The sequence below is a fragment of the Micropterus salmoides genome, unplaced genomic scaffold (genome assembly GCF_014851395.1).
Source record: "Micropterus salmoides isolate LMB-PRFRI ecotype aquatic unplaced genomic scaffold, ASM1485139v1 Ms_hic_scaffold_2, whole genome shotgun sequence".
NCBI lineage: Eukaryota > Metazoa > Chordata > Actinopteri > Centrarchiformes > Centrarchidae > Micropterus > Micropterus salmoides.
The window spans coordinates 49,867,066-49,881,794 of NW_024041150.1; the positions used below are offsets into that span (position 1 = coordinate 49,867,066).

The 14,729-nt window shown below is 40.6% G+C and overlaps 2 protein-coding genes across 2 annotated transcripts in view; both read right to left on the reverse strand.

The window, feature by feature from the left end:
• Positions 1-14,729, reverse strand: part of LOC119912598 (scavenger receptor cysteine-rich type 1 protein M160-like) — a 63,611-nt gene that overhangs the window by 33,681 nt on the left and 15,201 nt on the right. The gene's annotated exons all lie outside the window — the stretch shown is intronic.
• LOC119912702 lies at positions 7,478-14,717 on the reverse strand. Its single transcript, XM_038731992.1, has 4 exons — positions 14,515-14,717; positions 12,507-12,836; positions 9,829-9,911; positions 7,478-9,709 (listed from the first exon to the last, which is right to left on the reverse strand). Exons 1-4 carry the CDS (start codon positions 14,714-14,716, stop codon positions 9,590-9,592), a joined length of 735 nt encoding a protein of 244 aa, XP_038587920.1. The 5' UTR covers position 14,717; the 3' UTR covers positions 7,478-9,589.

Genomic DNA, 14,729 nt, shown 5'->3' on the forward strand with positions numbered 1-14,729 from the left:
TTTCCTCCAAAGGCTCACTTGCCAACCAAGTCGTCCCAAGAAGCACACAGAAGGAAACAAAGAAAAATGAACTCACTAACCAAATAAGCATGAGCTATAGCACTTAATGTATGTTACCAAAGCTAGCTGGTCAACCCACCAAGTCGCAGATGCTAAAGCAGATGGATACAATTCCCCACTGCCCATATTTATAGTTTCTCATCAACCAGACCAAACATCATAAACCCAAGCATTTCAAGACAACAAGGTTTTAAAGCAATTCAGCAGTCCAGCACCCCTGATCAACCATAGTATTTCTAAGATTACAACTCAAAGACTAAACCCTATTACAGAAACATGTACCATGGGAATCATAGCCAATAGAGCCCAAGCACCCCAGCTCTAGTCCTACTAATTCCATTTACTAACTAGCTTCACCCTAGTCTTGAGACAGATACTGGTTGTGGGTACTTATGCACTGATTTCGCCGGTACCGAAAAGCAACCAAGGAATGCTCCCAAGATGTTCTCTTTAACCATGTTCTCCTTCACACTAACTGAAAACAAAAAATTGGTTCCCAAAATCGTATCTACAATGCAAAATACTAAATACCAAAGGCACTTTATCTACATTGCTTAAAAGTACCTAAACACATTGTAGCATTCACAGACCACAGGGGTCACAAACCAAATTGGTCACCAACATGCTAATCAACAGTTTCAAACTGGCTCAGGGAATGTGACAAAGAAGGAGTCCGTGCAATGTACTTAGTTAAAACAAGTATAATTTATAATAAACACAAGTACAAAAGAAGATGCCAAGCATGGATGTAACCTGCTAGAAGGGGGAGAATGAACTGAATACATGGGCCAGCTTTTATAGCCCATGGTCCAGGTCAGAGCAATCAGCTGACGACCCTCCCAATTCAGCCACCTTTCCGCTAAGGTTGGCAGGACAACCTCCAAACAATGGGAGGGGCGTCACGGGAACCATTGGATAGGTTTCTCATGGTGGAAAATCTATAAAACACAGTCAGGGTTAGGAAGGTGTGTCTGAAATAGCCTAGCCACAGAATGGGTCTTCCTTATGTTTAGGCCTGGTGGGGGGTTCCTGTGTTTTTATAGAGGAAGCACTTGGTAAGGAAAGTCCCTCCTTTCAGTCCTTTTAGAGAATAACCATGTTTGGCTCTCCATGCAGCATTTGATTTAACACTTTGAGTCAGTAATTCCTCAGAGAATTAGTAACTCAACGCTTGAGAAAAATTTCTTCTACATAATATTCAAGCACAATTCACAATGAATGTATTGTTGCAACACTCTTACTGTGAATTGTTCCCTATTAAATAGGTTATTACTTGATTACTGACCATTTCTTTCCACAGATCTTCTGGAGGACAGCCTCCTTATGCTGCTGGACATAGCTTTTTATTTTTTTCTAATGGAAAATCTGACTCCGCCCACACACCCACAGAGTCTTCAATGAGCTCATGCGTGTTGTATCTGCCAATTTGGTTGCGCTTTTGAAAGTTTGTTCAAGTGATGAGCTCCAGCTAGCGCACTGAATCCGATATGATGGTGTGTGTGTCTGCCCTCTGTGAAACAGCGATACAACACACAGACAGCAGAGGAGAGAACAGCAGGTGTTTGTAAATGAAACCAAAACAGCATTGTGGTTTTTCTGTTTGCCTAAAGCAGGGGTATTTAATTATAATTCAAAGAGGTCCAGTTAGAGAATAGGTCCAGAACATCATAACGACTAACTTACGTTATCATTCAGTGCCACAAGGTATTAGTTGTATCAATATATGTTTTAACATCAAACTGAAGGGATAATAAATATAAAAATAATAAATTCTAAAATTAAGTAATCTAAAATAAAGTGCCTAATTTTTTGAAAAATATGAAGTGCAGTCTTTATTATAAGATTAGTTAACACCACCTACCACTTTCCTACTTTCAGTGAGAAACGTGAGTTCTAGCTTGTCCTGTCAGCTAGGATTGGAGATCTATGAGATATTCTGGTTTTGAACTGCCCGTGGGAGGAATGTACACGTAAGAATCTGTACATTCTTGATTAAAACAGCTACAGTTACTTACAGAATAGCATGTCTTACTCTTAAGTGATTGGGCCTCCAAAATAAAAGCGAGAGAACGTTTTTTGCAGCAATGCTTCATGTTGAGTTTACTGACAGCTTTTAATTTGTAAAGTTCTGAAGGACATTCAGGAGAGTCTCTGGTCTGCTTGACACACCTCTGAAAAAGCCGTCAGTAAATGTATGATTGGATTCCCCTGATCATCCTCAGGGAAATGAAAATAAGTATCCATTAAGACTCTTCAGCTGATCCAGAATGCTGCAGTACGTGTTCTGACAGGAACCAGGAAAAGAGATCATATTTCTCCTGTCTTCTCTCTTCTCTGCATTGGCTTCCAGTAAAATCCAGAATAGAATTTAAAATCATTCTTCTTACCTACAAAGCTCTTAATGGTCAGGCACCATCTTATCTTAAAGAGCTCATAGTACCTTACTACCCCACCAGAGCACTGCGCTCCCAGAATGCAGGGTTACTTGTGGTTCCTAGAGTCTCCAAAAGTAGACTAGGAGCCAGAGCGTTCAGCTATCAAGCTCCTCTCCTGTGGAACCAGGTTCCAGTTTGGGTTCAGGAGGCAGACACCATCTCCACATTTAAGAGTAGGCTTAAGACTTTCCTCTTTGATAAAGCTTATAGTTAGGGCTGGCTCAGGTGAGTCCTGAACCATCCCTTAGTTATGCTGCTATAGGCCTAGACTGCCGGGGGATTTCCCATCACAGCTGTACGGTTTCTCTCCAGTGTGAACTCTCTGATGAATCTTCAAATATTTAGATGTTGCAAAGGATTTGTCACAGTGCTGACAGCGGTGATGTTGGAGTCCATCTCCTCCTCTCTCTCTCGAGTAACAAAACAAGAGTGAGTCAGATGTCATGGTGGAGCGAGCCATGTAAAACCATGAATGACATTAGAGCACATCTTTGAAATCACATACTGTACCACATAGTAAGTACACACACACCCAGTGTGTACTGAATACTAAATAAGCAGGTGGAGGTGGAGTGTAACAAATTACAATAACCTTACTGCCATTCAGTAGTTTGTGTATTTTTTAAATCTGTACTTTTACTGAAGTATGTTTTGTATTAAGAATTGTACTTACCTGTACATTTTCAATACATTCTTTAATAAGTTTTAAAGAAGTCCAAGTAAAAACTTCAAGTGCAAGAGAACAACAGCTTCATGGTGCAGTGTGAGCTGTGAAAAAATGCTGTATTAAGTAGGAGGGAGGATAACGTTACTACCAGCGGATCAAAAACGTAATGCACAGCAGAGTAAAGGGCAGGTAGACTTCTTATTAAATAACGACGTTAGTCAGGTAATATTCTGTCTTTCCTCTGGACCTGTCAGAGAAGATCTGTGGGAGAGATTCTGAATGTGCACAAAGCCTTGAGCAGAAAAGTCCAGGAGTTTATAACTAAATTAAATAAGTAATTTATCATTATGGTGAAAAGGTGCCACAGTCACATTTAAAGAGGTTACTTCCCCAAACAAAGACACAAAGAGGAGGGAACACTGAATCATGAGGGCATCAGGGATGATAAAAGAAGTTGATCAACAGGAGAAACAGATCTGATAGAAGCACAGAATGACTGAGAGCTGCATTGACTTGTATTCTGTTACAGGTAGGTTATAGATTTGGAATCACCACCTGCCTCCTGAAGTTTCTTTCTCTTTATATAAATAAATTAAAAAATCCCCATAAGCTGCTGCAGAAAAATTCAGCAGAATGCAGGAAATAAAGTGTTTAATGCTCAAAAAACTATGTACACAAAAGGCCTATTTCTCTCACATATTGTTCACAAATCTGTAAACATCAGTGATTCTGAAAGTAACTGTAGCTGTCATGACTGATGACTGAGGTTTCAGCACCAGCTATCAATTTATTTGTTTTCTGCTATCAAAGCAATCTGCCCACGGGCCAGATATTTACATTTATTCATTTAGCTGACACTTTTATTGCACAGTCTGCACTTCCTATTGCAGACCACTGGTGTATGGCATCGTGTGGGTGAGCGGTTTGCTGATGTCTGAACTGATGAACTATTTGGTTTGGGCTATTTATTTCTTATTGTCCTTTTAAATGCACTACAATAGTAGCTGAAGATGATATGGCAATACCAGGTGAAATGACAATGAAGTTTATCTATCTATAACTACTTTACCGATAAATCATTGAGCTCCATCTTAATTATTAAAGATCATCGGCCATAAATTAAAAGTGAACATAAACATTAAATATGGCCAAACCAATGTACATTCGCCTGGTATATTTTTGAAAGATTGTGTAATAACTGTTGTATTTCAGCTTCCTTTTATCAAATTTACAGTTACAGTTGTATTTAGGTGTATTAGAAGATATTCAGGGGCATTATAGTCTACCTTGAGATGGTTTATTGCATCAAAATAAAGCTTTTTTATGAATATATTATATTTTTTCTGTATTTCATATCCATGTAGTCTGTAATGGTAAAATAAATATGTTAATCTACAATGGATTTACATTCCTAAGCTTCTGACCTTTCAAAGGAGACTAGAATTATGCATTTAGGCCAAATGGTTGAGGAGATATTACTGATTTATTTTGGATATGTTATTTTAGGCCTTTTTCCTAGAAATGGGTGCCAGGTAGGAGGTGGTTTTAAATTTTTTTAATAAAAACAAACCCAATCACTTCAGTGGAGGAGCGCCAATGTTGTAATGAGCCGTTAAACTGTTTCTGACGTATTCTAAATATATCTGGCAGCCGCCTGTCTGCAGTTATAGTCGTGCGTGTCTATTATGTCTATTATGGAGAGTGGACATGTAAATAAACGTGAGCTGAACAAGAATCCAACACGGCTTCCTGTAGCTCCTCTTTGTGTGACGTTGTAGATGTGAGGCTGGAGGAGTATTATACCTCTGCAGATTCCTGGCGCATGTGGCAAGGCCTGCAGCACATTACGGGGTAATATCAGCTGATATGAGGTAATTGCAAATATAACTGCTAATAAACTGGTACCAGTGTTTATTTCAGCCAATTAATGGTGATTAAAAACAGAGAATAGGATCCTTCACTCCTGTCATGAGCGTTGTATAGATTGCCTACCAGATCGGGATCCGGGATCCCGTGGAGTGTTCTCGCGATGTCACGGCATCTCGCCCCGCCCCTTAGTTACTGTCGCTAAGGCCGTTTAGAAACATGGCTCCTTGATTTCAGGCAGAAGATGAAGTTTAGTTAGTTGGTTTCCTGAAACCAGCTGATCATATTTGATGTGTATGAGGGAGTGTGCTTCACACAGAGCAGAGTTTTAATGAAGCGCTTGTTATTATCACATCAGAGGCTCATGAAAATATCCTGCTGAAGCTTTTTGTACAACAAAGACAGAAATAACTTCATGTGTTACATTTAATGTTGAATTTACAGGAAGGCAGAATCATTAAGAATTAGCCGTAGACAGCGTTTCACAAAGTTTCTAAAGTGTCCTCTAACTCAACAAGTCACTAAACTGCACGATTGTTGAAGGGAGTCTGGGACTTTCTCCCCGGGCCACAAAGGAGTAGCTATATTACGGTTACTGTTTAAATGGTGAAATCAGATGAAACAGATAGTTTGTTCACAAACTAACAGCTAAGAGAGTCCAAACACATCATTAACATCACAGTGAAGCTGTTTGTTCACTTAACGGGCCATCGTGTGTTTGTCCAGGTTGGCTCTCTATTCAAATGGGGATCAGCTGCTTGAAAAGGCGACTGATGCGCATTTTCACCTCTCTTCAGGTGATCAGCTTGAATAGGAGGCAGAGAGCTGAACATGTGGACATCAGCTGGCTATTCAGCTGCATTAATGAGCAGCCCAAACAGATGCAAACACAAAGCCACTGAAGGAAAACTGTGTGTTGTGAATGTAGCCTGCAAACCTCTTTAGTCTCCGTTAATACAGAAAAAATTAGAAATGAAACAACAGCATGTTAATGTGATGCTCATCTGTGTTAGTGAGCACTTCTCCTTTGCTTTGATAATCCATCCACCTCACAGGTGTGGCATAATAAGATGCTGATCAGACAGCATGGGTATTGCAAAGGTGTGCCTTAGGCTGGCCACAATAAAAGGCCACTCTAAAATGTGCAGTTCCATCACACAGCACAATGCCACAGATGAGGGAGCATGCAATTGGCATGCTGACTGCAGGAATGTCCACCAGAGCTGTTGCCCGTAAATTGAATGTTCATTTCACTACAATAAGCCATCTCGAAAGGCATTGGCAGTACATCCAACCGGCCTCACGTGTATTTATGCATTTATGGACCTTGCTCAAGGGCACCTCAGTGGTGTTAAATAAGGGAGGGCGAGCGCTGGTTGTTTTACTTTCTACACCCAGATTTTTATCCTTCTGGTCCGGGGATCTCTAACCTTTGGGCCACCACTGCCCACTCCAGTCTTCCCGCCCCTCATCACTGCACAGCATTTAGTTCTAGCATAAGGGCTGATGCATCAGCATTTTTTTACTTTCCTGCTGGCTAGATGCTGCTTATAACTCAGACCAGCCCATCATCATAAAATATAACAAAACATTCAGAATTCTGTCCATGTTCAGGTACGTAGACTCATTAGCATAAAATCAAACCAGCTTGTAGCCCAGCTCACAGTCAGCACCTTTCAGTAACACGAGACTCAAACACACAGCATAGAGCTGGACAGACAAATGTCTCCACACAACAAGCTGATGTCAGCGAGGAAGTGTCGTAGAAAGACGGGTGTGTCATTTGACATTTGGATAAAAGCTTAAATGAATAAATGTAAATGTCTGTTACAGAAAAAAAGCCGTTTTTTTCCAAATAAATTCAAACATCGCCATCATGAAGCAGGACCGTCCGACCTGTTTAAAGTTTCACATATCAATCCAAAATATTTAGGAACACACTCAAAAGAAAGACACATGAGAAATACTTTGAGGAATCACAAGAATAATTCATATCCACTATTTAAACTGTTCCAGGAGATATTCCGTGTACCAAGTGTTAATACAACATGTGTCTGATTTTCTCCAAACCTGTTTCCTCTTCAGATCCCATAAAAACAAGAGCAAAACATCTGCATGGAGGAAATTATTTTCTACAAGGTGTTTCAGTTCAGTTCCTAACAGAGGTGATCTCAGTGCAACTCAATGTTTCTTACTACATGTTTTATTTCTGTAACATACCAATGAGCAGTCCTTCTCTAGTCTGATGACTGACTGGTGTCCTCATCTAATAGCATCAAACACCAACACAAATTCTTTACAGGGCTGTAACCAGGGTTTAGAGATGAGTGAGGTCCAGCTATTTTGCTTCTTAATAGAGCTTATTACAAAAATTACACCTAAACACAACAAACTTTCTACTCAACAGTCACATAAACTAATGATCTATAATGAAATACAAACAAAGGGACCTGTTGGCAGAACAATCTTTTATTAAAGCTGAATGTTGCTCTCTTCTTCTTCTGTGTGTGTGCATTGAAGGCTTGAACCAGCACTGTGTTTGACTGAAGAACAAACTACAGGCTGGCCAAAGTCTTTCTCCACACTTCAACAAAATCACTTAAATTAAGAGACACAGACACAAAAGTTATGGTCAAGTAGGCAACAGGGAACACTTGGTATACTAATCTTCACAACATGTAACGGAACAAAATATTCACTTATATTATCCTTTAATGCCAATTAAATGTTCCAGTCTCTCTTTTTTTGGAAATCACAGTGACATTTGACCCCCAAAACTCTAATCATTCTTATTTTGTCATGAAATTGTCCTCATTTCGTCTTTAACTGGTTAACAGACGCCCTAAAGTGACGTCCTCTCTATGTAGAATAAACATCTCATTTTTATTAATTTCTTCATCTTTATGATTTCTGATGGCTCCTGCTAAACACATCTTCATGTTTCTATTCAGGTTATTTGGTTAGTTATGAGGATATTTCACAGAAAAATGTGTAAAAAAAAAATACTTAAAAGTACAAAGCAAAGAGAAATTCTTATAAAATAAGCAACTTATTTACTAAATGATTCAACATGATTATGAAATAAGCTAAAACCTTACTTAAAAAATATATTGAATTCCTAAGTTACAAAATTAATTGAAATTATTATGAAATACAAAAAATGTATCATAAAAGGGTGTTTTTGCTCATATTTGTTTAATTCTGATGATTTTTGATGATGTGCATTGACATGCTTCACTTTTATTTTATTTTATTTAATTTATAACAGTATTCTGCTCACATTGTTCCAAATCCGCCTGGGTCGGTGTGGCCGAAGACTGTAAAGGTTATTGAGATGGTAGGAGGCAGATTTGGTGATGTTTTTGATGTGAGACTAGAATGGAAGAGTGAGTCCGGGATGACTCTCGGATTTCACACTTCAGGGGATGCAGAAATGGAGCAGCTATCTACCTCCAGGAGAACGTCACCAACTTTCTTCATCAGCAACGCTGGAGCCACCACGAGTTCAGTTTTATTGGTGTTAAGTTTGATGAAGTTAGCAGTTGTCCAAATCTTTGTTTCTCGCAGGCAGTTAACAAGTGGCAAGGGTGGTAGCTGGGTTGAGGGTTGGTTGCTTATGTACAGCTGGGTGTCATCAGCATAGTAGTGGAAATTAAGTCCATGTAATCTAGCCAAGGGTTAGCATGTAGATATTGAAAAGAAGGGGTCCACCAAGTACAGATCCCTGGGGCACACCATTGTTAACTGGCACCAGTGTGAAGCTGAAGTCTTTAAAGGTGATATATTGTTTCCTGTTGAAGAGATGGGACAGGAACCAGGAGAGCATTGTGCCAGCAAGGCCAATAAGTTCAGAGAGGCTGTTAAGAAGGAGGGTGTGTGAGATAGCATCGAAGTCTGTAGAGAGGTCAAGGAGGATGATTATATTGATGAGAGAAGATCATTTGTGATGTTGATGAGAGCAGTCTCTATGCTGTGATGTACTCCGAAACCAGATCGGTGGGACAGTTTATCATGTACAGTAGAACACATGGTGTTGTGCAACCACAACTCTTTCCAGGATTTTATTGAGGAAAGGTAGATTATCTGGGTCCAGACTGTTGAGGCACTTATGATGCCAACCATGGTTCAACAGAGGGTGGGAAGACATGACATATTCAGTACAAATTAAAAAAACAACACCAACATAGAAATCGTTAAGATTTATCATTAACATCTCTAACACAAGATCATGCTGTCTTTGTCACTTGTTTATGTCATTGCCAGCCCAATGAAACATATTGGTATTTTGAAAATCACTATGAATAAAAATCTGGCATGGATATGAATAAATTTCTTTTAACTGTATTTGTGAGGACTTTTAAAGACTGACGTCTTCAGTAGGAACCAATGGGCTTGAGCAACAGACAGGAAGGCTGAAAATACTAACACATTGTTGGTTTTGCTCTGTTCATGTTGAGGGCAATACAAATAGAGTTTATTGTAATCTAATAACTCCAGCCGTATATCCTTGACTGAGCTGATGGTGGGTTGTGAGGCAGCTGAGATGAGCTCCTTGGAGGTCTTACTCTGCTCCCTGAGCTCCTTCCTCTTCAGTCGACCCTCCTTCAGCTGCAGAAACACCCACGTTATAATAATGCAGCTCAATGTTCTCCTGCCTGCCCGGCTTCTGCCCCCTGCTGGCCTGGAGAGACATGACAGCACACATGAGAGTTAGTGCATCACTCCTCCTCTTCTTCAGGTCAGTAAACACAGACCGAGTGCTTCATCTCAGTCCTCTAAACAACAGACATGTGTCAGTACCTTATAGTAGAAACAAAGGGCAGCGATCACCAACAGCAGAGTCAGCGGCAGGACGACCACTTTGATGAGAAGACCTGTTGCATCTGATCAAACACATGGACAGACATCACATCACACAACATCATGAGTCCATCAGCTCCTGTTAAACACAAACTGTAGTGACCTGTAATCTCCCAAAACCACTTCAGTCCATCAGTAATCTCTATCAAAAGATATCTGAATGCAGAATCTGGAGGCAAGAGACAAGATTTTGGTATCGAAAGCTTCCTGGTTTCATTAAGTAGTATCGACCAGTCACGTTTAAGCAGGCTTTGGCTTGGTGTCTGATTCTGTTTTGTAGGAAAAAAATGGGACTTGGGTAAAACTTTGCAGATTGCAGATTTTACTGCTTAATTTAGCTAGCTCCCCGTTTGTGAGGAGGAGGGCGATGAGGACGGTGAGAATGATGTAAACATACAGCAGATCTCCTCGTTATTTCACCCATACAACAACACATGCACAGTATTTTAGAAAAAATGCTGCAGTGCAGTGGCGTCTCTGTCTCTCTATCTCACTCTTTCGATCTCTCAGAGAGAGGATGTGGTGACATTTCACTCACCCTATCTGAAAAGGAAGGCTATTCCCCTGTCTTTCATGGGGGTGAAGTGGTTAATAACCAAGTTATAGAATTTTACACTGGCTTTTAGGTCCTCCAAAACAACAGTCAATTGACATTTGACCCTTTTTTCCTGTCCACATGCAGCTCCAGTATTTGCATTGGTCAGATTTAACCTTAAATTGCTGCTGTAGTGGTAGTTTAGTAAAACTAATAACATGCATAACTGCACCAGATAAAGTTGCTTACATCTTTTTTGATTTGATTGGCATGAAGCCAGACAGCGCCATCATCCTAACTACTTACAGTTAGGCAGTGGCATGACAGTGGCCTCATCTGATTGGTTAATCATTCCATTTTTTTCATAAAGGGATGCCAACTCTGCCTTACCTCCCCACATAGTCAGACTGCAGGTCAGTCTATGGTGGAGCAATATATCACCACATATCCAACGCATAGCATTTAGAGGGGCACTGTTTCACTTATTGTAAAATAGTGAGAAATAGGGAAGAGATGACAACAACAGCTCATAAGATTTTCTAAATATAAACAATGTGTTTTTATTAAAAATGATAACTAGAGTCTGAAAAAAACAGCCTGGCTTCCCTTGGCCTCTGGGAAAAAACACCACTGCTGCAGTATGAGAAAGCATCTACAGTGGTGTGAAAAAGTGTTTGCCCCCATTCTGATTTCTTATTTTGTTGTTTGTCACAGCGAAATGTTTCAGAAGATCTAACAAATTGAAATATTAGAAAAAGATAACACAAGTTTAAAAAAACACATTTTTGAACAAAGAATCCAAACCTATATAGCCCTGTGTGAGAAACTGATTGCCCCCTTAACCTAATAACTGGTTGGGTAACCCTTAGCAGCAATCAGTCGTTTGTGATAATTGTCAATGAGTCTGTTAGAGCGCTGTGGAGGAATTTTGGCCCACTCATCTTTGCAGAATTGTTATAATTCAACCACATTGGAGGGTTTTTGAGCCTTAACCTCTTTTTTAAGGTCATGCCACAACATCTCAATCGGATTCAGGTCAGGACTTTGATTAGGCCAAAGTCTTCATTTTGTTTTTCTTAAGCCATTCAGAAGTGGACTTGCTGGTGTGTTTTGGATCATTGTCCTGCTACAGATGGCCGGACATTCTCCTTCAGGATTTTTTGGTAAAAAGCAGAATTCATGGTTCCGTTTACCACAGCAAGTCTTCCAGGTCCTGAAGCAGGAAAACAGCCCCAGACCATCACACTACCACCACATTTTACTGTTGGTATGATGTTCCTTTTCTGAAATGCTGTTACTTCTACACAGATGTAATGGGGCACATACCTTCCAAAAAGTTCAACTTTTATCTCCACAGAGTATTTTGCCAAAAGTCTTTGGGATCATCAAGATCTTTTCTGGCAAAACTGAGACGAGTCTTTATGTTCTTTTTGCTCAGCAGTGGCTTTTGTCATGGAACTTTGCCATGCAGGCCATTTTTGACCTGTCTCTTTCTTATGGCGGAGTCATGAACACTGACATTAACTGAGGCAAGTGAATCCTGCAGTTCTTTGGATGATGTTGTGGGGTTTTTTGTGACCTCTTGAATGAGTCGTTGCAGCGTTCTTGGGGTGATTTTGGGCAGGTCCTATTTTAGTGATTTCCATGTAGATTTGGATTTTTCCCCTTAATAATAAAAACCTTCATTTAAAAACTGCATTTTGTGTTTACATGTCTATATTACAATGTGTTTGATCTAAAACATGTCGGGGTGACAAACATGCAAAAAAAATAAATTAGGAAACACTTTTTTTACGCCACTGTAAATACATAAATGCTGCAAGTAGCACAGAAGACAGTGGAAAACTAAAAAGTGGCAAACACACCGGCAGGAAAACGCAACCAAAACGTACATGTTAGCTCAGTTTCCAGTGCATTGTGGCCTGCAGGGCCACCGTACCTGACATTAGTCACAGTCAGTCAGAAACACAACATCCTTGGAAACTGTCAGCTGATCGTGTTCAGTCAGTTTGGACAGATCATCTTTTCCAAAGCTGCATGGAAACAGTCAGTGTGACGTTTCAGCTGCTCTGCTTCAGCTTACCTGAGACAGTGAGAGACAGCCGACGGCTCTCAGAGGAGAAGTCATGAGAAAAAACATGGAGGTGATAAACACAGCTGTAGTTTCCTTGGTGGGCGGGCTCTGCAGCAGGAAACAGGAAGTGGGCAGAGTGATTGACAGCTGGCTGGGTGTAGTTGTGTGATGTGATGGAGGAGGTGAAGGCGAGCTGGAAGGAGCCTCCTGGGTACTGTGGCTGGATGGAGCAGCTGATGGTGAAGGTGGAGCCCCTGAACACCTGAAACCCCTGCTGCTGGGCCTCGGAGACCCCGTTCACGGAGGAGGACACAGAGATGTTGGGCTGAAGCAGCAGGTCTGTAAACACAGATGATGAAAGGTCTCATTCACCCTCTGTTCATGACACAACTTTATTTTGAAAGGATGAAAATCGAATCCCTTTAGCGTTACAGACGATCAGCCAGTTTTCTAAGGCCTCAGGCTTACAGTTGAACGTAGATAAATGTGAAATGATAACCTTACATGATTATCCTCTGCAGTCACTACATAATATAAAAATTAAGAAGCAGGTTAAATACTTGGGAATTGTTATTTCCAAAGGGAAAAGAACAATTGGCTATATGAATACGTGGAATCAGACAAATGTAAGTCAATTCTAAATAGGTGGCTGCAGAGTGACGTCACAATCTTAGGAAGGGTTCTACTCTCTACAACGGATAGTTTGTCCAGACTCATTTACCCGGCTTTCTCCTTACCCATATCAGTGAGTATGATCAAAGCAGTGAATACAATCAATTTTAACTTCATGTGGAGAAATAAATTCCGTTATATAAGGAAGACTGACATGGTTAAAACTATGAAGATGGCGGTATGAATGGGACTCATTTTGATATCATGAACAGTGTTTTGAAATTGAAATGCTTAAACTCTTTCTTTTTGGTTTGTCTCCAATGCCATTTTTCAAAAAATGTGTGGAATACATTTTTTTTCTCCTGTGTGATTATGATTGCAGCTCAATACCCGTTAAACTCTCTGCTTTCCGTCAGCAAGTCCTTCTCTACAGGAAGTTAATATATAATCACACCACACAACACACCAGTGTGGAATAACAGATACATTTTGGTTAATAGAAAATCTTTGTTCATCGATGAATGGAGATCTAAAGGAGTTTGGGCAGTCGCTCATTTTATGGATGATAATGGAGTTTTGTACAACATTTCAACGCCAGTGTTCTGTCAAATAATAGTGCTGAGGATGAATTAGAGTTTAAGAGTCTGATAGCTTGGGGGGGAAAGCTGCTCTGCAGTCTGGTGGTGCAGCAGCAGAAACTTCTATGTCTCTTCCCAGAAGGCAGCAGGGTGAACAGGCTGTGGCTGGGTGGGTGCTGTCCTTTAGTCTCCTCTGGGCTCTGATATCACTGATGCTCGGGAGATGGGTACCAATGATCTTCTGAGCAGTTTTAATGCTGGGCCGTGCACATCCCATGCCAGTTTGTGACGTTTGGTTAGTAAAAGAAGTGAACTTCAAAAGTTTAAATGAGATTTACCCAACAATTGAATTTTTCAAGTGAGATTTAATTTTGATGTAAATGCTCCGTACTTGTATAGCGTCTTTTTAGTCTTTAGACCACTCAAAGCACTTTTACACTACATCTGCATTCCCTCACATTCAGTATCAGTATCTTGCCCAAGGACACTTCGACATGCGGCGATTGCGGGATTGAACTGCCAACCTTCAGATTAACGGCCAAACCGCTCGACCCCCTGAGCCACAGCTGCCCAAATAAATAACTTTTTTTTTTGTGAAAGGGAAGTTGAGAGTTTGGAACCCATGTTTTGTTATTGTGAGTTTGTGCAGTCCTTCTGCTGTGATATGTGGAGCTGGCTACAGTCCAAGGAGATGGTGTCGTCACCACTGACAGTAGAGTCAGTAAACAAAATGGCCCCTGAAAAAGGAAGTGATGTCACAGGTCTGACACGAGTAACAAACATGGAGCAGAGCGATGACAGACTGTAAAAGGAGGGACTGGATCCACCTGGTGGGACGTCCCCAAACACAGAGACAGACAGACAGACAGGTTCCTCCAGGTGTGTCCTGTCAGGTGAAGCTTCCAGAAACAAGCCCACCTCTCTACACTTTAGGACGTCACTGTCCTGGAGAACTTTACAGTTCAGTCCAATGGAAACCACTGAGACACTGAGACAGAGGAGAGGACACACTGGAGACATTACTGTCATACATGATGTCATA

Bases quoted from the DNA above. Each gene is read 5' to 3' on its own strand.
- LOC119912702 (XM_038731992.1), bottom strand. From the start codon at position 14,716: ATGACAGTAATGTCTCCAGTGTGTCCTCTCCTCTGTCTCAGTGTCTCA. The intron at 12,837-14,514 runs GTGGATCCAGTC...CTGTGTTTACAG, and splicing joins GTTTGGGGACGTCCCACCAG to ACCTGCTGCTTCAGCCCAAC. The intron at 9,710-9,828 runs GTACTGACACAT...ATGTCTCTCCAG, and splicing joins CCCTTTGTTTCTACTATAAG to GCCAGCAGGGGGCAGAAGCC.